This window comes from Crinia signifera, chromosome 2, assembly GCF_055691185.1.
Source record: "Crinia signifera chromosome 2, ASM5569118v1, whole genome shotgun sequence".
NCBI classification, from domain to species: domain Eukaryota; kingdom Metazoa; phylum Chordata; class Amphibia; order Anura; family Myobatrachidae; genus Crinia; species Crinia signifera.
Genome location: NC_139218.1, coordinates 172,352,706 through 172,379,360, shown reverse-complemented (window position 1 = coordinate 172,379,360; position 26,655 = coordinate 172,352,706). Strand labels below are relative to the sequence as shown.

At 44.4% G+C, this 26,655-nt stretch overlaps 1 protein-coding gene across 6 annotated transcripts in view; it reads right to left on the bottom strand.

The window, feature by feature from the left end:
* KIF21B (kinesin family member 21B) overlaps nt 1–26,655 on the bottom strand; it is a 714,596-nt gene that overhangs the window by 249,608 nt on the left and 438,333 nt on the right. For all 6 annotated transcript variants that reach the window (XM_083173198.1, XM_083173196.1, XM_083173200.1 and 3 more), the window contains 2 exons: nt 24,297–24,426; nt 16,045–16,105 (listed from right to left, as the gene is read on the bottom strand). In XM_083173198.1, coding sequence (XP_083029324.1) covers nt 16,045–16,105; nt 24,297–24,426 — 191 coding nt within the window. The remainder of the gene's footprint in view (nt 1–16,044; nt 16,106–24,296; nt 24,427–26,655) is intronic.

Genomic DNA, 26,655 nt, shown 5'->3' with positions numbered 1-26,655 from the left:
CTGCAGGTGTTCTCTGAATGTACGCTCCTCGTCCTGTCAGCCTGCAGTAAAAATCACACTGCCGGTCTCCGCTGCAGGCTGACAGGACGAGGAGCATACATACAAAGAACACTTGCAGACAATATATTCTAGTATTAACAAGTCAGCAGCCGCTGCAGTCTCCAGTGACCCTACTTGTTCACAACTTTCCCCTACTGCCCACCATAGGCCTGCGCACGGGGTTGCCGGCACAGGCACCTCCTTATGACTGGCAGCCAGTCTCAGAGCCGGGCAGGCTGTCTGCCGTGCGATGCTGCTGCTGCTCCCTCAGAGCCTGCTCTGCCTCTACAGCGGGCAGAGACAAACAAGGCATGAGGATTCCCCTCTTTGATCTGTCATCAGTGTCCCCTCCCTCTGCCATTTAGCAGTGGCCTGGGCTCCTTTAGCGTGATAGGTCTTAAAAGGGGGCGTGGCCTAATCGCGGACCCCCGTGACCACGCCCCCTTTTGAAAACTATCATGCTACTTTGCTTGTGCCTGGGATAGCTTTTCCTGTAGACTATTGTATCTGCAGCCCTGCCCAGTGGCGTAACTATGGGGTCGCAGCCACCGCGACCTCTTGGGGGAGCAAGTGCTGGGGTGGGCGCACTGCAAATATAGATTATGAGCTGAGGCAGGCATCTAAAGTGGGGGGGAGCTATCGCTGTTGCAGTGCACTGGGTCCAGGGCCTAAGGGAAACATGGGGACCGCAGCCGCTGCCGGTCTTTATGGGGTTGTGTGTCACTGCCGTATCCTTACAGCCAGGACTGCGTACCTCCCCTCGGCGGGTCCGCACACACACACGCCTCTGGTCAGGAGTCAAGCCGTGTGGGGATGTTGAAGGATACAGAATGGAGCGCATTGGCAGCCACTGTAACAGGAGGAAAACGGGTCGCAGCGGCAGGTTAGGGCGGGGGTGTGGCTTAGCGGCTGATTGGCGCAGTCAGATTTGCGGCTCCGGAGCTCCAGGCTGGACGGCTCTTTAACGTGTTCCCTGGTAAGTGCACATACTTTTGCGGAACCTGCAGCCGGGCGGCGCCCAGGTGCGGAGGAGGCCCGAATAGATGAAGTACACGGCTCCTGTCTGTCCCCCTGCCGCCCCTACTGCTAGACCCGGCAGTGCCAATGGCGGCCTCTCCTGCAGGACCCAGCTCTGGATGGCACACAGGAAGCAGTCTAGGACGCAACGTCTCTTTCTACCCTCTGAAGAGAGTTTCCGGAGTGTCCTACAGAAACAGCCATCTTTCAAGCAAATGTGGCAAGGTTAGTAGCTACTATACACCCCTGAAACCTGACAATATGTCATACACCCCCATCCCCTTCAGCTTAACTCTAATTATACATCCGCTCCCATGCAGCCTAACCTTATTTATACACCCCCCTGTAGCTTAACCCTAACTATACATCCCCCCATAGACTATCCTTATCTATACACCCCCCCACTGCCCAACTATTTACCGCCCACCTGCAGCCTCTTTCGCCGAAGCCTAAACCTAACATACACCCCCCTGCAGCCTATAACACTAACCATTCACACTCACCCGGCAGCCTATAACCCAAACCATACACACACCTCGCAGCCTATATCCCTAACCATACACACACCCCACAGCCTATAACCCTAACAATACACACACACCCTGCAGCCTATAACCCTAACCATACACACCCGGCAGCCTATAACCCTAACCATACACACACCCCACAGCCTATAACCCTAACAATACACACACCCTGCAGCCTATAACCCTAACCATACACACACCCTGCAGCTGATAACACTAACCATAAATACACACCCTGCAGTCTATAACCCTAACCATACACACACACCCTGCAGCCTATAACCCTAACCATACATACACACACACACACACACACACACCCCAAAGTCTATAACCCTAACCATACACACACCCCACAGCCTATAACCCTAATCACATACACACACACTCCGCAGCCTACAGTATAACCCTAACCATACACGCATACACCTCGCAGCCTATAATCCTAACTATGCACACACACACACCCTGCAGCCTATAACCCTAACCATACACACACACAACCTGCAGCCTATAACCCTAACCACGCACACCTCGCAGCCTATAACCCTAACCATATACACACCCAGCAACCTATAACCCTAACCATATACCCCGCAGCCTATAACCCTAACCATACATACACACCCTGCAGCCTATAACCCTAACCATACACACACCCCACAGCCTATAAATCTAATCACATAAACACACACACCCCGCAGCCTATAACCCTAACTATACACACACTCCGCATCCTATAACCCTAACCATGCACACACACCCTGCAGCCTATAACACTAACCATACACACACACTCTGCAGCCTATAACCCTAACCACGCACACCTCGCAGCCTATAACCCTAACCATACACACACCCCACAGCCTATAACCCTAACCATATACACACCCCACAGCCTATAACCCTAACCATATACACACCCCGCAGCCTATAACCCTAACCATATACCCCGCAGCCTATAACCCTAACCATACACCCCACCCTCCCGCAGCCTATAACCCTAACAATACACACACACCCTGCAGCCTATAACCCTAACCATACACACACCCCACAGCCTATAACCCTAACCATACACGCATACACCCGCAGCCTATAACCCTAATCCACTGTCCCCCCAAAGTGCCCCCGTGTGTGCGCTGTCCCCCACAGTGCCCCCGTGTGTGCGCTGTCCCCCCAGTGCTCCCGTGTGCGCGCTGTCCCCCCACAGTGCCCCTGTGTGTGTGCTGTTCCCCCCCCCAGTGCCCCTGTGTGTGCGCTGTCCCCTCCCCAGTGCCCCCGTGTGTGCGCGCTGTCCCCCCCCAGTGCCCCTGTGTGTGCGCTGTCCCCCTTAGAACCCCAGTGTGTGTGCTGTCCCCCAGTGCCCCCGTGTGTGTGCTGTCCCCCCCCCCAGTGCCCCCGTGTGTGCACTGTTCCCCCCCAGTGCCCTATCTATATTGACTCTGTGTAGTCTCTGTTCAAATTGTCTGTGAGTGCCGCCATGCTGTTTACTATATATGTGCCCCATGTGTGTGCTGTCCCCCTTCAGGGCCCCCATGTGTATGTTGTCCACCCTTCAGGGCCCCCATGTGTATGTTGTCCACCCTTCAGGGCCCCCATGTGTATGCTGTCCCCCTTCAGGGCCCCCATGTGTAAGCTTCCCCCCCCTCAGTGCCCCCGTGTGTATGCTGCCCCCCCTCAGTGCCCCCCATAGTGTAATGGGTAGTACGGTGTTTGCTATAAAGTGTAATGGGTAGTACGGTGTTTGCTATAAAGTGTAATGGGCAGTATGGTGTTTGCTATAAAGTGTAATGGGCAGTACGGTGTTTGCTATAAAGTGTAATGGGCAGTACGGTGTTTGCTATAAAGTGTAATGGGCAGTACGGTGTTTGCTATAAAGTGTAATGGGCAGTACGGTGTTTGCTATAAAGTGTAATGGGCATTACGGTGTATGCTATAATGCGTAATGAGCATTACGGTGTTTGCTATAATGTGTAATGGGCATCACGGTGTGTGGCATAACTTAATGGGCATTATGGCATGTGGCCTTTTACTATATAGGATCATCTCATAATGATCCCAAAATAAAACTTTATTGATTTATTAACAACAGTATGAATGATGTTAGAATTTTTTTTTTCAAAACTTTCCTTTTTGAGAAATTTTATATATAATTTTATATTTTGATTTTGTCAAATTTTATTGAAATATACTGCTGTTTATAACTCATATGAAAGCCCATAAATTAAACCTTGTCCAACTTTACCTCAATTACATCTTTGAAGGCATATTAACTTCACAAACCAAGGTAGGTTAGCCTAAGAATTTGAAGTTCTCTCACATCCAAGCCATCAATAAATATACCAAATGCAATTGCAACATGGAATAGTCAGTTTAACACCCAGCGGGGAATGTAATAGGGTGTGAGAATCCAAAACTGAGAGATTTTAGGAGAGTTTATGCGCTACAGTAAAGCTTCTACACGCTGGGTGTCATGCTCATTGCCAGGGGTTTCATGGGCTGGATGTCTTGCCTGTTGACAGGGGTTTCATGCACTGGGACGGGTGTCATACTCATTGCCAGGGGTTTGTAATGCTCATTGCCAGGGGTTTGAAATTCTTGTGGCCAGGCGTAATGCTCATTGCCAGGGGTGTGTTATCGTTTAACATTTAAAAAAATCCAAGTGAAATTTTAGATTTCTGAATTAAAAAAATAAATTGAAAAAAAGCTATGAAATTCCATTGACAAAAAACCTTACGGTTTCACATGTCCCATTAAGGCTTCTTAAACATGATCTGCCATTTCTGAAACCTGTTGTAACTCTTCCACTCAAACTCCAAAAAGCAATGAAATTCCGATCATTAAGGCTGGCGCCTTAATGGACGTGCTCCTTGCGCAGTACAGATATGGTACGCCATCACAGCCTGTGGGTAAGTGCAGATTCAGCACTCTCACAGAGTGAGATTGCTGTCACTCACACAATGGTGGAGCTGCTAATTCACAAATTTGTGTGCTCATTGGAATACACACATGCAGTCTATGCAACTGCAACTGTGTATGCTGGTGTTAGGATGGTCGGGCCTGTGTTCATTTACATGTATAGTTGTTATAGTTTATAACCTGTGTATAGTCTAAACAGTATTGTGAAAGTACCATGTAAATATCGGTTACCCTTTTTGGACCATTTTCCCATATAATATACTATCTGTGATCTAAAATATAACCGTGTGTCTATGTGCATCATTTCTTTATACTTATAATGGCATCTCAGATGCGAAAAAAAGGTTTATTATTATAAGTGTGGATAGCGATTATCGCTGAAAGATAACCGTCAGTAACCTGAAAGTTTATATTGTGTGGTATTTTTCAATATATATATTCTTAGGAGATTAGTCGTATTAGCGAGTGATTCACACGCATAGTCACATGTGGGGCCGCATTAGACATGCAGTATAGATTTATTTCTGTATAAGCATATAGTAATGTATATAGGTTTATTTCTTATCAAGCCAGTGAACAGGTTCAACTTGTGAGGCACACTGTACAATGGATTCAAGAGCATCTATTCATATGCTAATGTGGTTTACAGCCCTCCAAAGTGTCTGTGAATAGGAGAGCCTTTAGAACTCTGAGTTAGGTAAATGCTTACATCACTATGGTAACCTTGTTGCTAAGGGTAACGGTATATGTATTATAAGGTAACGAATATAAAACCAAGAAAATATAGTGTAACAATTAAGTTAGTCACCGGTTTGTTATCATAACGGTTTTTATAATTGGCGCCCAACGTGGGGCCTACAATCTTTAAAACCGGCACAGCGATACGGAGTGCATCTCATAATGCCGGGGTCACTTTTAACGCGTGAGAGTGTACCCTGAGTATTAATTGAGAGGCGTCCGAGCTGTATCGGTTTGAAAGTTGCTAGGAGATAGGCCCAAAGACGGTGAAATTGTTATACTGTATTTAAATATTTTTTTTCTCTCATCCTCCCTCTCTAGTGTGTTTCGTTGGTACTATAAATCATTGTGTATTGTGCATAAAGACTGTTTTGAAGTGCTGAAATTCTGTTTGCCACAAATGAGGGATTTTGAGTGTTTGAATTGTCTAGATTGAGATTGAGAAACCCATTTATCAGGTCTGTGTTGATAACAGAGCAATTGTAATTTAGCTGTGTGCTGTAAACTGACCCACAGTTTTCCTTCCCCCGCGCTGCTGCATTCCATAAGATAAAGCATTATAGCAGCAGCTGCAAGGAGGGGGAGAAGGAGGAGGGACAGAAGCAGGAGGGGGTTTGAATGGGTTTGTTAAACTGTATTAGCCAGAAGTGTACAAAGTTTTTTTTTTTTTTTTTTTAAGTATACACTAGGTGATAAAGGTATAGAGTTATAAAGTGTGATTGTATTGTTATAAAATTGTAAGCTGTGATGCAATTGCATTACTGATGTATGCATGTGAGTCCAGTGAAATCACACTCAAACTGTATGCTAGCACGTTTATTTTTGACTGAGTATACAGTGTGAGAGTGATTAATCAGGACACATGCTGGATGCCATTACACATGCGATCGTGTTTATGTAATCTACATTGGGACACAGACGCATGTGCGAATAAGTATGCAGCGTAATTGCGTGCGTGACGCAAGAACGTCTAGGTGCGCAATAGCGTTTGTATAGACCATGGTACAATTAAACAAAGGTGTGCGTATCTTATACGTGGCACCACCGAGTGCACGCCGGTGTTGTGCACACGCTTGTCCCAGGCGCATTTGCTTCCGAGTGAACGCGCTTGCCACAGACGCACTTGCGTTTACTTGAACACGTGCGTCCAGGCCTGCGCCCTTTATGTGGAAGCATTAGCGATCCATTTCCTTTACAAAATATATTACCAATGATGCGAATACTTATTGATAATGTATTTTAGATTAATACAATCACAATTTATTTGATTTTACATTGTTATTGCATTTGATAAAACAATTCAAACACCTTTTAAGATAATATTTTGAATTTTAAGGGAATATGTCCTGGAGCAGTATTCGGGGACAGAACTACCATGATGGGAATATTTTCTGTACAGAAAAATAAGTCTGCTTGTGTGAACCAGTGAGTGTATTGAGTGAACGCCGGTCGTAGAACGCCAATCAGAGGCAGCGACTGAAGCATAATCATAGAACGCCGATCAGAGGCAATGGTTATGAAAGTCTATTAAATCAAAGCAGCAAACAAGTCTGTTTTATTTAACAAAGGCGGTGGAGGTTACTGTGGAATCGGTGCTGATCAGCGTAACCTGCTGTACTACTGTAGGGAATTGCTGAACACCTCTGCTATTAGGTAGTTAAGGACCGCCGATCAGAGGCATTAACTAGGTGGAGGTTGTTTGGTGGTTATCACAGGCAGTGCGGAGAGCGAATTGCTCGCTGTAAGGGGCAATAGTTTTGTGGGGGAACTCAGAACCCCACCGATCCTCTTGGCAGGAGAGGTAGCGTTCTCTTGGAGAAGGATCGTCTGTGTGAAAGTGAAAGGTTAGGTCCAACCGGCAGTGCAGTAAAGAAACCGGTTGGAATTGACCATAGGACATAAGGTATCCAGGGATAAGTGACAGAAAGGTTAGGTCCAACCGGCAGTGCGGTAAAGAAACCGGTTGGAATAGACCAAAGTGATAAGGTGGGCGCGAGTTACATGGCCAAAGAATCTCCTGGATACATTATGGAAAGCAAGAAATATGACATATGATGTGTCATACCTGAATGAATGGGTCAAACTGACCAAAGAGTGTGAGGTAAAGTTCCCTGATACTGGTAGTTTTGGTCCTGAAGTTCTGCTCACAGTGAAAGATAAAAGTTGTCAAATTTCATTCAAAAAGGAAAAGTTGAAGCAAAATGATTCTGTAACTATGTGGCAAACAGAAGTTCAAATACAAAGTCATAAGAATTGTTTAATGAACGCGGGCCCAGCTAACTTGAGAAGTACAACTGCACACACACCCCATGTTATATTACCAAGGGGGCAATTACCGCCACAGGATAACCTAAAATAAATGTACCATCTGAAAATTGTATTAACTTGTACCTTGTTTTAAATCCCACTTAAGGATCCTGAAAGTGAAGCCAATGTAATGCTGACCTCAGCCGCCTCCTACCCGATAAATGTGTGCCAGAGACAAGCCCAGTTAAGGAGGAATTATAAGAACACACAGTTAGAGGAGACGGCTGACGCCAGTAATCTACAAGGAGGGGCAGGTAAGTATGACACACCAGACACCACAGAGACAACCATTTTAGAAAACCAAGAAATGACTTGTGTACGCCCACCTTGCACCCGTCATGCCTCTTATGGAAAGCCAGATACGGATGGGGTGATTCCAGTAAGGCAGGTGGGTATACATTGCCCTCTGACAAGGACAGACTTAATGTTTTGATCCGAGAGTTCCCTGACCCAAGACAAAACAAAACGGCCTGTCAAAAGTTTATCAGAGATTTAGGAAAATTCACATAGACTCACAAATAAGGATTGGAGTATCAAATTGGGAGCCTGTCTTTCCCCATACATTGGCCAGGTGGGGGAAAATAGGATTTTAAATGGTGTTGACAATCAGGAAAATATACGATTAATTAATCTTCAATTGAGCAAGTATTTTCCTTGTACTACTGACTACAACAAAATCTTCATCAAAAGAATACTGAATTTCCTGGTGAATATTTTGACAGGTCATTGACAGACAGTTCGAGATGCATAGTTACCCCTGACTGAAACAATTGAATCCCATAGGGAGATGGTTTGTTTCTGTGGTGATAAAAGGATAAAAAGAACCATTTAATACTAAACTGTAGATTTTCTTCCCGAATTGGAAGGACATGACAATAGATGCCCTTAGGGAGGCTGCCACTGACCAATAGACTAATGACCCTTACCATCCGTGCTCATAGTAACGGACCAACCAGACCCCAGCATACTGAACAACAAAATAAGACAACCCCAGTATGCTTTAAATACAAACAGTAAGGACATTACCATAGAAATTGTAATATGGAAGGAAGGTCTTATACCAGTCGCAAACCCAGCAACAAACCCATGTCTCATTAGACAGTTGGTGATATTACCAAGAATGAATCCCATGTTTCTCTGGTTTGGCATTTGCAATGCAGGAATTAAGTGAGTCAGACAGACCAAGACAGGTTCCACATGAAAAGGAACCTGGTGTTGTATTTTTAAGAATTTGAAGCAAGTCAGAACTCCTGCCTTTGGGTATGCCTGACCACAGGGACCATGTGATTTGCACTGCAAATAACTTGCTGGGTGTGCGACCAAAGTAGTGATGTAGAAACCTGGTGATGCCAGCTGACCCAATGTCGTACTGCAGTGAACAATTCAACCCAATTTCTCGAGCACTTCCCGCTTGTCTACCCAGTGTAGTTGCCATAGCACTACCGGTAAACAAGACTGAGGATGTGATGTTGAGGTGTGTTTTGGCTCTTTTTGCTCCCCATACAGTCTGGACACTCCCAAAATTCTGCCTAAACATCAGCCAAGTTCACTGAATGGGAACTTGCATTGAAAATTATAAAAATTACCAGTAATATTGTAAACCCAGGAACACTCTTATCAGGTGTGCCCTCTAAGGCACAAAAGGGGGGAGTTGATGCTGAGGTTGCTGGAATGGTAGAATTTAGTGAGAGCCTAGACGAACATGATGGCATGAAGTGTTTGAATCAGACCTTTGCAGCATATCCCCAAAGGGTGGTAACAACCCATTGGAAGAGGTAGAGATGAGTAATTTTTTTCCCCACTGATGGCAGCTGCCACAGAGACACCGAAATGGGAGAATTGTGCACTGGCTATACCGTAATAGATGGAGAAGGTATAGTAGAGACTAGGTCCCCTTGGACCATCTCACTCAGCAACAGTGGCTTAATTAGTGTCACTGATCAAGATGCGTGAGCGGGCTGAGGGAAAAGCAGTCAATACCTATGCCAACTTTAAGTACGTTTGTTGGGGTAACACAAGAGATTTGGAGCCCTATGGCGCCTCAGAGATCTTGTGACAGTAGCTGACACTCCAGTGGCGCAAGCGTTGTATATTTGAGGACTCCTGACAGCTGCACAGCTGCCGGACGGAGTGGCTGTTATCAAGTGTAAAGCCCACACCTTTGATAAGGATTCAGTGTCACTTGATGATAGCCATGCTGGCGGGACAGCTGGGTGAGCTACGCGCTTTGTGAATAATGTTTTTGTTCCCCTGTAAATGTCTGTGTCTTTATATAGAGGTGCAAGATTTGTGTTCCCTGCAGGAGAAAGCAGTCTGGAAGCCAAAGGGATGTGGACAGGAATAGAAAGATGGACAAGGAAAACCAGTGACTCCCAGAGCATGCCACACTGTCATGGCAGAGATAGCCTATGGCTTGACTTGTCTTGGTAGGGAAGGTATGTGATAACTGGTCAAAACTTACTGGTGGGCCCCAGAGTTCGGTCCACAGGCAGGTAAGACGGCAATGTCATGCCTTACTTGTCTGAGGAAAGACACTGGAGAGGCTGTTCCCACAGAGCCATCTCCACATTCCTCCTCCAGAGGATTCTTTGCAGGTAATACAAATCGACTTTGTACAGTCCACTCTAGAAATGTTTAGGAATTTATTTTTGTTCTCTTAGTATGTGTTGATGTATTTGTTTAGAGATATGGTATCCCAAAAGTACACACTGTATATGAAAAGTCTTCCAAGTCATGTGTAAGCTCCTAGGGATTGATGGTAAACTCTATAATCCTTGTGGATCCCAGGAAATTGAGCAAAGTTATGGTTGAAATAAGGGTTTGCTATGGCCTGAGGCATTGCCGATAGTGCTGTATAGTATCAGAACCACTCTCAGAACTCCACTTAACCTGTCTCCCTTCAATTTATTGCTCAGAAGACATCCACATTATGGCTAAAGTGTGATAATAAAGGGACTGTTTATATCTTATGAAGGAGAACCAACAAGTGACAATGCAGCAGAGAAAGTTATCAGTGCTGAGCAACAGGCATGACCGACTTGGAAGTTGTACCAGGCTTCAGAGACTTGACACTCCCCGTAGGGGATGCATTGGTTCTCACCGATTCAGATGCTGAACAAATCTTGTTCACCGACAAATTGAAGGATGTCAACTCTGAGGATTCCATTGAGCAATTGTGCACACAACTTACCCGCTTAAAAAAGCGAGAAATTGACTATTACCTACACGGAGTAACCCTATCCGACTAATACCGTGAAAAGAAAACACCGAGGGGGTTTAGGATTAAAAATATACCTACCATCGGTAGAAATAACCCTGAGTTCTGTCGCCGTTGGACGGCGGTATTAAATAAATGCTCCTACGACCTAATTCTATTAGTCATCGAGGAGTCCAAGAAAGAATTGGACGCAGTACGCACCAAAATCTCCAGCTTTGAATCTACCCACATCAATACAATTAAGGCAGATAAATCAGAAGATTGGCTGCAAAAACTATCCTCTCAGATCGACCAATACCGCAAGGATCTCATACAATTTAAAAAAGACAAGTGTGACACCGTTAATAGAGACTACCAAGAATTCAAAGTCTACAGCTGGGCATACGGACGAGAACAGAACCAACACCAGCGTCGAGGATACCGCAGAAAGCCTCATTTCAACACTGATAACTCGTGTGGTCCAGGAACCTCAAGTGAATCAAAAATGTGCCCAAGCTCCCACACGCAGAGGAAGAGGCGGCCAAAAGCCCCCTTTAGGGGTTCTGACCCGGGCAAGAAGAGGCCCGACCGACGTTCTCGAACAAGGCGTGGAGGCCAGTGGGCACGGATCGTGAGGAAAACGCTACAACAAGAGGACATAGTCTTCAATTTGTCGGACAGGACCTTATCCCATACAGAACAGTCTGTTCTGAACAAGGGATTATCCTTTGTTCCCACCAATGGCCCAGACGCTTTTGAGGACAAGGTGGACTTATACAAATTTGGGAGGCGATTAAGGCTTCGTGAGTTTTTTGCTGATTCAACTGCCACAGCGCCAACAACAACCACCAATATAAAGAAAAAGTCTACCTTCGACCCCGTCTCTAACAATTTGGCAATAAAGACATTTACTAATTACATGGACACCAAAATCAACGATTTGTCACGGAACACACGAGATATCAGATATAACCTTTCGACGGACGAGAAAGCAGCCATCAAATCACTAGGATCTTACAAGGATATCGTTATTCGTATGGCCGACAAAGGAGGAGCTTTGGTGGTCCAGAACCTGTCCGCCTACAAAGCAGAGGTCTACAGACAACTAAGTGATGACACAGTCTACAGAGAACTTGACAGTGATCCCACTGACCGTTTCAAAAGAGAACTGGACATGGTACTCGCGGAGAGGGTAAGATTATGCATCATCCCTGATAAAATCAGTGACGCACTAACCACTGATTTCCCCAAAACCCCTATACTTTATACCATACCCAAGCTTCATAAAGATCCCCAAAACCCCCCTGGCAGGCCGATTGTTTCCGCCAGGGACTCGCTGTATTACACTGTTGCCCAGTTTCTTGATTTATTTTTGCAACCGATTGTACAGAGCCAATCAACGTATTTAAAAGACAAAAACAGTTTTCTCAGAGAAATCATGAAAAATTCCCCTTTGCCGGACAAATGTTTACTCTGTACTATCGATGTAGTTTCACTGTATACCAGCATCCCTCACAATCGGGGCATGGAGGCGGTGAGACGATCTGTGTTTGCCAGTGAATATTACACTGGCCCTGACGCTGAATTCTTTATGCAATTACTTGATCTGGCCTTATCCAGAAATTATTTTTTATTTGACAACAGGTATTTCATGCAGCACTCGGGGGTTGCCATGGGATCGTGTGTGGCTCCAAGCCTCGCTAATATTTTTATATATGATGTTGAACGTGACATTTTCCTGACTGACAGATATACCAATGGGTCAATTAGGCTTTTTTTAAGGTATATCGACGATATCTTCATTTTGTGGGGTAACAGTGAGGAGAGCTTTCATGACATGATGATCGGCCAACAGTGCCGATCAGTCCATAAAATTCACCTACGAGTGCAGTTTCAATACCATCCATTACCTTGACTGGATCACTGTGACAGAGGACCATAAATTATCCACCACCATTTACAAAAAACCGACAGACAGGAACACGATCCTGTACAGCAATAGCCATCATCCCCCATCTCTGAAATGGGGACTCCCCTACTCGCAATTCCTAAGGGCATTTAGAATTTGTAGTGATACAGCCGAGGCAGGGAGAGAAATTGACCGCATGACCCTTGATTTTTTGCACAGAGGCTATCCACGCCAGTTACTTTTAAACACCAAACAGAAGGTTTTACAAATGAATAGGGACCAAGTCCTCAGTTCATCTAAAATTGACAGCAACGACAGTCACATAGTGTGGACACAAAAATTCACAACCATTAGCGAGACCCTCATGAAAACAGCCAGGGATGTATGGCCCATTATTTCCAATGATAAGCATCTCCCGACATTGAGAGAAAGCAGAATTCTACCTTCTTACAGACGAGGCAAGAACCTCAAGGACTTACTAGTCCACAATGACGTGAGCTCCCTTGTGCCCCCTTCCAAAAAGCACATTCTATCACGCAAAAATGGCAACTACAAGTGCCTAGGGTGCACGACGTGTTCCAATCTGGAAGTGGGTGACCACTTCTTTCACCCGAGAACCGGTGAAAAAAATCACCATACGCCATCCCTTAACTTGCAGCAGCCGCTATGTTATATATTACATCAAATGCCAATGTGGTCTTCTCTACATTGGCAAAACCATTAGGCAGTTCAAAGAGAGAATTGCCCAGCATCGATCCAGCATCAGAGCAGCACTGGAGGGAAAGGGATCGGATCAGCCGGTCGCTAGGCACTTCAAAACCTATAATCATACCTTACCGTCACTGCGATACAAAATCATTGACTGTATACCAGCCAGCTCTAGAGGTGTTGATCGGGGACGCCGTCTGTTGCAACTAGAATCCAAGTGGATTCACAGGCTACAGACAGTCCAACCCCTTGGCCTCAATGAACAACTCTCCTACACTTGCTTCCTATAAAAAACCCTCGTTACCTCATCCTTCTGTCAGTATCCCGATTATACATGCCCTTTGCCTTTAACCCGACATGACTGACATCCTTATCTCAGACCACTTTCAGCATGCTCAGTTCCATGATATGTTTATCTGCTTAATACGTACATGCCTGCATTTGTTTTGGTAACACCATGCATTTATCTAACTACAATGTATTTTGAGTTTCCTGCACAGTACTGCAGCCACATTAGCATCATTGCTTTGTATTTTTGTTTTCTCTGCTTACCAAGTCGCATTGGAGCAAGCCTCCATTTTTAATTATGTATTGTTTGTATCATCACCTAGGTTACGGGTACACTGTCACTCCTGGATACGCCCACTCAGGGAGTCCGGAACCGTCGGCGCGGGCGCGCCTCTATGACGTCACCCGGCTCCCGGCTGCAGCGTGGAATGGAACTCACGGCACGGGGTTAATCACTTTGAACATCTATATATGTAAGTAATGTTATGTGTTCTTGTTATGTCTTGATAAAGGGTAACCACCCGAAACGTCGATTTACAGCACCTACTTGTGTGCAACTGCTTTTTTCATACATTGATTAAGATTGGAAATTGTCATGAGTGCTCCCTCCAAAACTGCATCTATATTTCCCTGTTGGGATTAAGGAGGCACCTGACACGCTGATACAGTCAGGAGAGTGCCAGGCGTTTCCACAAATACACACACACACACGTTGAGTATCTCCTATCCGAAATGCTCGGGACCACGAGCATTCCAGATAGGGGAATTTTTTTAAGGCATACTTACCTGTCCCCTGATGGTGTCTGGTGGTCCCTCAGCGTCCATGCAGTTCCCGGGCGTCCACAGCAGGCCTCCGGCACCTTCTCTGGGTCTCCAGCGGTCCCAGGAATGCATTGCGCGGGTGTGCGCGCGCACCGGTGACGTCACCGGCGCGCGCGCACACTTGCGCAAGGCATTCCTGGGACCGCTAGAGGCCCTGGAGAAGATCCCGGAGGCCTGCTGTGGACGCCCGGGGACTGCGTGGACGCCCTGGGACTTGGTAAGTATGAAAAGAGGGTTAGGGGGGGTAAACAAAAAAAAAAAAAATTCGAATGATTCCAAAAACCACGTTTTTGGAATAATTCGGATAATGGATGCACGGATACAGGATACTCAACATGTATGTATGTGTATATACATATACATACAGACACACACACCATATAGCCCATGTCTATACTAGGATTTCACATTACTCAGCTTTTATAAATATACATTGTTCATTAACACACTTGGCTCTCTTCCTACCTATCTAATCACTCTTTCAGTGTTCACCTCTGTACATTGGAGTATCACAAGGCTCAGTCTTAGGTCCTCTGCTTTTCTCAATCTATACCTCCTCACTTGGGAAACTAATCAATTCTTTTGGATTTCAGTATCCTCTGTATGCTGATGATACTCAAATCTATCTATACTCCCTGGAATTGTCATCATCAGTATTGCTCTGTGTCTCTGAATGTCTTTCTGCCATTTCCTCTTGGATATCATCTCGCCACCTCAAACTCAACATTTCCAATACAGAATTAATTATATTCCCACTAGCCAAGAGTAGTTACCAACCTGATATCTCTATCACTGTTGAGAACACAACAATTAATCCTACTGCACAAGCTCGCTGCCTAGGGGTCATCCTCAACTCTGCACGGTCCTTCTTTCCTCACATTCAATCTGTCTCTAAATCATGTAACATGCATCTAAAAAACATATCCAAAATTCGTCCGTACCTTACACAAGACACTGCAAAATCTCTAATCCATGCACTCATTATATCATGCATTGATTATTGCAATAGCCTCCTTACCAGTCTACCTAAGAAAAGACTCTCACTCCTACATTCCATTTTGAATGCAGCAAGGCTGATTTTCATGGCTAGACGTATATTACCACATTTGATATAAAATACTTATATTTACATACAAAGCCATTACTCTGACTACACCGACTCACTAATCTTAAAATATATTCCCACGACCTCTCCGCTCTGCACAAGATCTGCATCTATCATCCACACTCATTACTCGCTCCCACTTACACTTTCAGGATTTTTGTCGGGCAGCACCCACCCACGCACATTAAGACTCTCCTCTAGCCTCCAAACTTTAAAGCGTTCCCTGAAAACTCACCTCTTCAGGCAAGCTTATCATATTCAGGAACACCCACACAACCTCCAGTAGCATTCATATTTAATTGCATCCCCTCAGGACTGTCTTGTAATCTGGTGGGACTGCCATGCTATGGAATTCTATCCTTATGTATCCCTCCCTACATGTAGGGATGTGAGCAGGGCCCTCCTACCTCTATGTTGGTTTGTTTCTACCCAGTTTGTTAAACCACTGTTAAATAAATATACCTACCTTCCATCTGACATTTGACTGATTTCTGACACCTCTTCATCTGTGCTCGCATATCCATTCTCTGCAGAATAAGCATTTTTTCATATTATTACCAAAATAACATTGCTGTACTTAGAAAATAATAATTACATGTGTTAGAAATACCTTACATACATGTGTAATGTATCATAGTATAAAGGTGCAGCTTAGCAATATTAGAAGTAAACATGGACATTACATAATCCTGTTTTTACACAATATAATTAGGGGTGAGCGGGTTCAGATATCTGGAATCCGAACATAACCAGCCCTGATCTGAGTACAGACCTGAGCACTGTTAGGGGTTTCCCACAAGGCTCGGGTCTCAGGATGCACCACAACGTCATCATCCCACCGTCGGATCTTGCGAGATCTGGACTCAATATAATTTCTACACTGACTCCGCTATCTTCAGTCCAGCATTGGAGAGAGTAGTGGGTAGACGTGCTCTGAGACTGTGGTGGTTTGTGGTGGTCTGTGGGAGTGGCGAGTCAGCAACCTGGTGTATTTTATAAGTCCTCAGAGGATGAGGATGACATTTTGCCTCTGTAGAGACAGTTTGTACAGGAAGAGAGATGAATTGCTTCTTTTTTGTGGGGGCCCAAACAAACCAATAATTTCAGCCATATTCGTGTGGCAGACCCTGTCGCTGAAAGGATTGGTTTGTTAAAGACAGTGTGCATGTCCTATTTCCTCTACCTCCCCCATGGCAACCATCACCTGTGGGTTTCCTCCCTTCTGGGTAGTACTTGGAAAGGAAAAAAAAGACACCTGGCCTCCTATATATAGCTCCTCCTCCTTAGCCTCTGTGTCTTTTTTCCTTTCCCTATCGGGTAGTGCATGGAGCATGTAGCAGAGGAAGGAGTTCTGAAGGACAAAGTGATTCTTAGAAATGGCTTACCCCAGGAAGAATGGCTTACCCACCGACGCCAGGTGCGCTCCGGTAGGGTGTAGGTGCGATGCCGGACTTCTAAAGAGGCATGGAAATGGAGCCTCTGGTGCTGTATGCTGTTCCCAGGTGAGCACAGCTATAAGCGGCGGCATCCTCAGGCAGCCGGCAGGAAGCTTTTTTGCTAGCCGTGCATGCCTGGCTTGGGTTAATCCATAGTGAAACTGGGCGGGCGTCATAGGGGCGCGACGCGGCTGGAAGACGGGGCGGGGTGACGCGGAAGCTGAACCCGGAAGACACAGCAATGTGGAGCCGGCGCCGGATGCAGCAGCACCCGCCCATAAAAACTCTATACCACCAACGTTAAAACGCTGCTGACAGTCCAGGAGAACACAGCTCCGGGCAATTCGTGCATTCTAAGCAAGGATACAGTGGGTAAGAAAGAGACATGCTTTCTGTATTGAAGTATAACTGAAGGAGCACCATGTTATTGAAGAGTACTAAAGTGTTTTATGTGGCTTTAGTACAGGTTGAGTATCCCATATCCAAAATGCTCGGGACCAGGAGAATTTTGGATAACGGATTATTCAGTTTTTCAGAATATTTTAATATTTCAATGATGTATTTTGAAGTATCTTGTATTTATGTTGTATAAACACATCAAACACATGAAATGGACACAAATATATTTTATTTGTTCAAAAAACAAGGTTTCAAGAACATGAAAAAAGTTTGTGTACTATCTCAGATATTAAATTTGAATGCCAAGCAATCATGTTCTTGTACATATATAGTGCCAGTTCCATATCATGTCCTCAGTAATGCTGTTACAAATGTCCCCAGTGAGTTTTTAACAAAAATTTTTTTTTTTTTCACTTTCTGGAATGTATGGTTTTCGGAATAATTCAGATAAGGGATATTCGGATACGGGATACTCAACCTGTACTAGGTGTTCAAGCAGCTTGGATTGGTGTTGTATTATACTCCATCATGGAGGAGGATAAACGGCAAGCCACTAAAAAGTCGGGGTAAGCCAGTGTGGTATTCTGCTGTGTGTATGTATGTTTATAAGCACTCAGCAGGTAAACAATGTGCTTTATATATGCAGGTCTGACACCAGCAAGGAGAAGGTGGACCTTAAAGCAAAGCATAAGAAATTACACGTTGCTAAATGCCTTATGTGTGAAAAAGACCTCCCTGATAAAAAAAATATAGGCAGTATTTGTGAAGACTGCAAAAAGCCTCAATTATTGCAACCAGCCCAAATGTCTGGCCTGTTAGATATGTTGAGAAGTGCCTTGGCTGATACATTTGTGACAAAAGATGACTTAGTAAAGTTATCTGGAAAAAGGAGTAGAGCAGCCCTCAGTGATACTTCAGCTGAGTCTAATGATGAAGCAACAGCTGAGGCTTTGCAGGATGATGATGTGGTGCAAGATTCATCAGAGTCAGACTTCAACCCTGATATGGTTGAAAATCTGCTATGCTTGATTTACAAATCACTTGAGATTGAGGATACTCAAGAAGATTTAAAATTGCAGGATTTGCTATTTAAGGACAAAAAGAAAAAGGGAAAATATTTTCCTCTATCTCAGTCTCTTAAAGATGTAATTAAGGACGAATGGAATCATCCTGAAAAAAGGGTAACGGTACCCCTCAAAATTAATAAAATGTATCCATTTCAGAGAGATCTGGTAACCTCTTGGGAAGAGCTGCCTAAAGTGGATGCAGGATTTGCAAGAATATCTAAAAAAAAACTACCTTGCCACTTGAAGATGTGAACATCTTTAAGGATCCCATGGAAAGACGCATTGAACTGGTGTTAAGTAAGCAACATTTAACCACAGGGGCAGCATTGAAGCCAGCTGCATCTATGGCAGTAACTTCAAGAGTTCTTAGAGGTTGGTGTCAACAAATAGAAACTGATTTGTTGGACGGAATTAAAAGATCTGAATTATTAAAAGGAATACAGAACATACAACTTGCAGTTGAATTTTTATGTGAAGCCTCAATGGATTCAGTGAGGCTGGCGGCTGGGGCCTCAGCCACAGCTGCAGTGGTTAGGAGGGCACTTTGGCTTAAGCCCTGGGCGGCTGATGCACAGTCTAAAAGCAAGCTTCTCACACTTCCATTTCAGGGTGATTACATGTTTGGAGCCCAGTTAGATGAGATCATCACTAAGTTGTTTGGAGGTAAATCAGTCTGGTTGCCTTAGGACAAAGTAACCAAGAAAGGGTTTGGTAATAAGCAGTTTAGATACCAACCCCAGGATTACAAGGAAGCTAGAGCGTACCATCCTGGAAGGGGTTACAGGAGAAGTAACTGGTCATCCAGAAATAATTTTCGTGGCCAAAGAGGTCGAGAAGGGAAGTTCTTCTTGCGCCAAAATATGCAATGATGACAGAAGTCCAGAAGTAGGTGCCAGGCTATTACAATTCAGCCAGGCTTGGCACGATTCCACTACAGACAAATGGGTCTTAGAGATCATAAAAGATGGATACAAAATAGAGTTCAACAAACCTCCAAAAAATTTCTTTACAGTCGCCGATTCCGATTAACAAAGAGGAAAGAGAGGCGCTGTTCTCAAGCCTGGAAACTATGATACAGCAGAAAGTGGTGATAAGGGTACCACGGGGTCAAAAAACCCAGGGATGGTCCAAAAGGAGGTTTCAGGACAATACTGGACTTGAGAAGGCTCAATCGATTTGTTCAGGTGAGGACTTTCAAAATGGAGTCTATAAAAGCAATACTCCCAGACCTGAGACAGGACGTATACATGACGTCAGTCGATCTAAAATATGCGTACTTGCATGTGCCCATCTTTCAGGGACATCAAAAGTTCCTACGATTCTGCCTGCAAGGAATTTGCTATCAGTTCACCGCCCTGCCTTTCGGGCTCGCAACGTCTCCAAGGACATTTACCAAGATACATATAGTAGTGATTGCAAGGCTGAGGCACGAAGGAATAGCGCTTTATCCATATCTAGATGATATTCTTATTGTGGCAGACACAAGAGAAATGGCAGTAAGGCACACCAAAAGAGTGCTTCAATGTCTGACCGAGCACGGTTGGCTGATAAATATGGAAAAATTCAGTTGGTTCCAGTAAGAAAAATAGATTACCTGGGAGTAACTATAGATACGCAATTAATTAGTGTAAAGCTGACCGAAACAAGGCGACAAAACCTGTTGGAATGTATGCGGTCAATCAAAAGAAAGTTGGTGGTGAAGTCGGAGGACTGCATGAGAGCGCTGGGCATGATGGCAGCAGCATTGGAAACCGTGCCTTGGTCAAGATTCCATATGAGGAAACTACAGATGTGCTTTCTGTCTCAGTGGAAGGAAACAACAAAAAGTTGTCACAGAAGATAGTGTTGTCCAACAGAGCAAAAGAGGACATTGTGTGGTGGTCAAACGAGAACAGATTGGAAAAAGGAAAATCATTCCGGGAGCTAGACCAAGTAGTAATTACCACAGACGCGAGTGGCACAGGCTGGGGAGCAGTGTGCGGACAAGAAGTGACACAAGGGATATGGTCAGGTGCAGACAGTCAAATGCACTCCAATCTGAGAGAGATGAATGCGGTGACTCTAGCATGCAAATACTTCAGCAGCAAGCTCATCCAAAAAGAAGTTGTGGTTCGAACAGACAACCAAACTGATGTGGCTTTTGTCAACAGACAAGGAGGCACAAGAAGCCGGCAGATGATGCAAGAGGTAGAAAAACTGCTGAGATGGGCAGAAAACAAGGTGGCAAGCCTAAGGGCAGTTTTTCTGGCCGGAAAAGAGAACGTGTTGGCAGACGGGCTGAGCAGGACAATCTGTCAGCCAGGAGAATGGGAGTTAAACCAAGCGGTTTTTTATATGCTGTCCAGGACATGGGGCATGCTAGAAGTAGATCTCATGGCATCAGGAAGCAACAGGAAAACGCAGACATACTTTTCCAGATTCCAGGAGCCGGGTGCGGCTCAAGTGGACGCACTAACAGCAGAATGGACGATGAGTCCAGCTTATGCATTCCCTCCATTTCCTATAATCCCGAAGTTACTAAAGAAGATACAAAGGGAGAATACATTAGTGATGCAGGGCATGGTTTGCCAAGGTAATGTAAATGGCAGTCAGAGGGCCTTGGAGGCTGCCTCAGAGACAAGACTTACTGAAACAAGGCAAAGTGATATGTCCACAACCAGAAGCATGGAACTTCACGGCCTGGGTCTTGAAGCCCAGACCCTAAAAGAAAAAGGATTCTCAGAAACTGTGGTGGCCACGTTGTTAAAAGCAAGGAAAACCTTAACTACTAATGCTTACTATAAAGTTTGGAGAAGATATAAGTTATGGTGTTCAGAGAATAAGGCCATAATGGGAAATATTCCAGGTATTCTGGGATTTTTACAAGCCGGACTGGAGAAAAAAAATTGTCCCTTAGTAGCCTTAAAGTGCAAATATCAGCCCTCACGGCGATGCTGGACAAGAACATAGCTGAAAATAGATATATAAAGAGGTTTATACAAGCGACGAAAAACATAAGACCATCTTTTAGACAACCATTAGCGCCGTGGGACTTAAATTTAGTCTTGAAAGCTCTGACAGAGCATCCTTTTGAGCCAATGATGAAATCCCGCTTAAATGGTTAACCTGGAAAGTAGCGTTTCTGGTTGCTATAACCTCAGCTCGAAGAGTATCAGAGATGCAGGCCCTTTGGGCGGAAGAACCTTTTTTACATTTTTTCAAGGACAAAGTGGTTCTTAGAACGAACCCACAGTTTCTGCCCAAAGTTGTATCTAACTTCCATGTTAATCAAGAGATCATATTGCCTTCCTTTTGTGCGGAACCTGCTAATGAGTAAGAAGCAAGGTTGAACACTCTGGATCTTGTCAGGGCGTAGAAACTTACATACTTAGAAAAGTGAAAAACTTGTTCGTATTAACGGATGGCATAAGGAAGGGATCCAGTGCATCAAAGATAACAATTGCAAGGTGGATCAGATGTTGTATTGAGGAAGCCTATAAAATTGGCAACCTATCACCCCCAAGGGGATTACAAGCACATTCAACCAGGGCACTGGCTAAATCCTGGGCTGAAAAAGGGGCAGCATCTGCTGTCGAATTATGCAAAGCTGCTGGATGGAAGTCAATCCACACTTTCACAAGACACTACAGAATTGATGTTATGTCTTCTACAGAAGCAACGTTTGGAAGACAAGTGCTCAGAGCAGTGATATAAAAAATTGAAATAAAAAAAAAAAAATATATAAAATAAATGCGCACAACTGTGTGTATGGGTACGTATGGGCTCCTCCCAGTGAATAAAACTGCTGGGGTACCACACACAGGTGATGGCTGCCATGGGGGAGGTAGAGGAAATATCAGATTTTTACCTGATAATATGTTTTCCTCTACTCCACCATGGCAGCATATATTCCCTACCCAATGTATTATTTTTTTGTATGCTAATTTGTTTGATTTTTATTAAAGCTGGAGAAGTGAAGACACAGAGGCTAAGGAGGAGGAGCTATATATAGGAGGCCAGGTGTCTTTTTTTCCTTTCCAAGTACTACCCAGAAGGGAGGAAACCCACAGGTGATGGCTGCCATGGTGGAATAGAGGAAAACATATTATCAGGTAAAAATCTGATATTTATGCAACATTCCATCTTGTACTTCTTTTTTTAGCATTACAGTATGTGCTCTTTTCAAACTACTATCCTGTCTGCAGTGCCACTCCTAGATATTTGTGCAACCAACTTGTGTTACTTTGCATAGTCATCCAGATACCCCGGAGCAACCTTTTGATCTAAAAACAACATTGTTAGATGTGAAGTGTTCAGAAAAGACTGGAAATGAGAGGAAATTAATGTTATTGAGGTAAATAATAGCGTAGGAGCAAAAAAAAGAAAAGAAAAATCTTCCACAGCATTCCAGGCCTCTCAAACAAAACAATCCCAGACCCTCGTATTCCCCCCCCCCCCCCCCCCCTCAATTACACAATATATGTATGCCTCTGCATAGGCATGCTATGCACCTATTTTCTGAAAGTTATCATCAGGGCATAGGTGCAGATTTATGTTTTTGCTGGTGGGTGCTCAAGCCAAAACTATAGGGGAGTGGCTTCAAGTAATCCGCGTCCGCTCGCCACACTATATAAAATCAACTCCATGCGTAGTTGGATAGTGGGGGTATGAAATCACCCATGGGTGACAATACAATTAAAAATCTGGTCTTTACAATGAAAAATCGCATCGCATGCCTTAATTAGTGGCATGCAATCATAAAATCGGGCGCCCAGATAATACACAAGTACTGTACCAATAATACCACTTTATATTACGCAGCACAGTTGTCTCCAAAAGTACTACAGAATCTGAGTCAGTGGTTCTAAGGGATATACAACTTTTTATCTTACAGACTCCCAGACACATTTTACGAAGAGCCTGAGGAAGTTGTGACCGCAATCGCATTTGGGTTACAATTTTATTTTGTCAGATTTCAGGCTACTAATTTGTTATCACGGTAATAAAGATAGAAAAAGGTTGTACAGCAACAGATTTAAAGAGTCACCCCCCCTCCCCCCACACAAGTATCCATACATAAAACTTTAATATGCCTTCACACATATTAAATGCTTGTCCCTTAAAGATGGGTGACCATCGAAACGGTGTTGGAATGAATGAGGAGTCTGAGGAGTTCCACTTGCTGCATGTTAACACTTACCCAATATGTCTGACTGGGACCGGGACGGGGTCAGGACTGGGTAAGCTGCCGCGGCCGCCTTCAGACTGGGCTCCCTCCCACCAGACTTTGAGTCCTCGCAGGCTGCAGCAGGTGGCAGGCCAGGCGCGCTGTGTGACTGACGTGTCACGCACGCGGAGGAGAGGGAGCAGGGAGGGGGAGGAGGTTGGCGTCGGCGAAGTCGCCAAGCGGGTCAGCGTTACGCAGGACGCATAATTATGCATGGGGCGTGGACTGCACAGGGCGGAAGTGTCCTGTAGTAGGGAGGCCGCGGCAGGTATGATTTATTTTATCAAAGATTCAGCAGTGCTGCAGCGGCCAGCAGGACTCGGGGGGCGGCCACCAGTGGTTTCTCATGAATTTCCGTGGGTGCTCAAGCCCTTGAGCACCCACAGAATGGCACCTATGCATCAGGGCATACTGTACTTCCATCTGCCTATAGCAGGAGCAACAACATGCCTCCTAATAGGAGCATTTGCAAATACTGTATTTGAATTTTACATATACTAGTCAACTTTAACAGTGCCAGGCACTTCTCATTAGGCCCATGCAGAAAGTCCGGAGCAAAGATTAGATTCTCAGAGTACTACGTTTCACATCAATATCACAAATAATTTACCATTCTGCATGGATTGGCATTCTGATCTTTCCAGCACCAACTGACTTTGAGAGAATCCAGTAATGTCAGTCTGACGAATGCGAGCTTCCAGTATCCGGATCTGAGCCTCCTTCTGGGCAACCTGTAAGCCCTAAAAAAAGGAGAGCATGATGAATCTTGACATTTCTACTCAAAATAAATTTTATTTTTGTATACATATACATATATGTGTGTCCTACAAGAGGTGGTCATGATTAGGCCACGTTCTGTGGCCGAAACATCGACCTGACTGTATATTTGTGAAGACCTGCTGAAAATATAAAAATTGAAGCCCTGGGTGCCATTTCTTTTTGGATTGGACTAATTATATATATATATATATATATATGTATATATATATATATATATATATATATATATATATATATATATACACACACACACACACACACACAACACTAAACCCTAGACTTGTACTCAGTCTGTATCTGTAGAGATGCAGAAAGAGGCTGCATTACCCACAAACTTCCCTGTTGGTGAGAGAAGATAAAATAAACATAAAAGACAATTGTGGGATGGTCCTTATATAGTTGTGTGGTCTCCCAATTGGTATTTCCACATCTTACTATTGTTGCAAATAATGTATACAACCGAAGTCCACAAAGTAGTTTTTATTTAGAAGTCTCTTTCTCAATTCCTGGAAACCATGCTACTGGCCACTTATTTATTTATTATTTATTTATTAACAGTTTCTTATATAGCGCATACATATTACGCAGCTCTTTACAGAGTATAGTTGAACATTCACATCAGTCCCTGCCCCAGTGGAGCTTACAATCTATATTCCCTACCACATGTAAACGCACACACAGTCATTCTAGGGTTATTTATGTTATGGTATCTTTACCCTACAACTCTCTATTGAAAGGGCTCACCGGATCCCCACACATCCTCTTCCTCCATTATAAGGACAGGGACATTGTGCTCTGTCTAGCCAGGACCAAAGGAACATAGAGGAAGTAGAGTGGCTGTCTTTCAGGACTTTTCAGTGGAAGTCCAAAAATCCCATTCACAATTTACGCCGGTGAAGCTGAAACTGCATGATCTCCATCTGCAATATTCCATGCGTTTCCCTGCACGTTTATGGGTGGTTGCTGGAAGCATGTCTTTGATAGTCCTCAAGCCACCTTGGCCTGGATTGACTTGCAGCCGCTGGCCCACCATGATGAAATGAAAATGTCTTTACTTGTTTTTCTTGGTCTAAATATACAATCCTATTACAATTTATTAAATTGCACAAGTTAATATACTTCGTACCTTTTACTGCTGTCTAGGCAATTATGTTTGGTAGATTTATATACTGTATTTCCATACTTGTTACATGTTTTATTGACAGTTACTGCTGGTTCAGTGTCGATGTTGCTATACACAGTAGGGTAAATAGTGTTCATTGGACGGGGGCACCTCTAAGGTTATCTACTTGGCTGCCCTCTGGATTTCTATAAAAATATATTAATTTAGTAGTATACAACAATTTCTATGATATAATTGTGTTTGTTTTAGAATTAAGTTTACAATGTTAGGGATCAGGGACCTTATTCTGATCTGTTCGGTCCCCCGCTCGTTCGCCAATGTCTGGTGTCTGCATGCGCATTTCTGTGCATATGCCGGGATGCGAATGGATATGGCAAACTATAAGTTTGCCATCGACTTAGCACCCATCAGTGTGGGTGGAGGGTGGATGCGCCCATGGGAACGCCCAGCGTGAGGGGGGGTTGATTGCGGTGGGCAAAATGAGCTGCTCGGGCCCTTCCAGAGGCCGGAGCCCGGGACGGCTGTACCCACAGAACCCCCTATCGGTGGCCCTGTATATAACAATACAAATATTGTCACCTATTTATTATATTGTAAGTTTGGGCGTTCTCGTTCTTGTTCAGGGACACACAAAATGAAGGAATCTGAGTGTCTTAGTTTTGTGTGTACGCTCCAAATCATTGGATGGTCCACCGACACAAGGCTGTGAATGGATGCTTATGCAAAACATCCATTCGCAGCCGTGCAGGTGAATTCAGCGAGTGAGGAGGGGGGGGGGGGGATATTGTAGGAGTGGCGGGCGGCATTAAATCCACAGGCACATCTGCAAACTTTGCAGCATTGCATGTGGATCAGAATAAGGTGCCAAGTGAATAGATAGAGCCATCCTCATCTAGCCCTTTAATAGGATTAAGTGAGCCAGAGCATTTGACTTAATCCTCTGCTAATCCCTGGCTGTATTGTTCTACTGTATGTATTGTATTGAAGCTGAGAACAATAGATGATAATAAACCTTGGTGAGTCATGGCTCACCATGGTTCTCCAGAGAAAGATGAAAAAGGCTCTA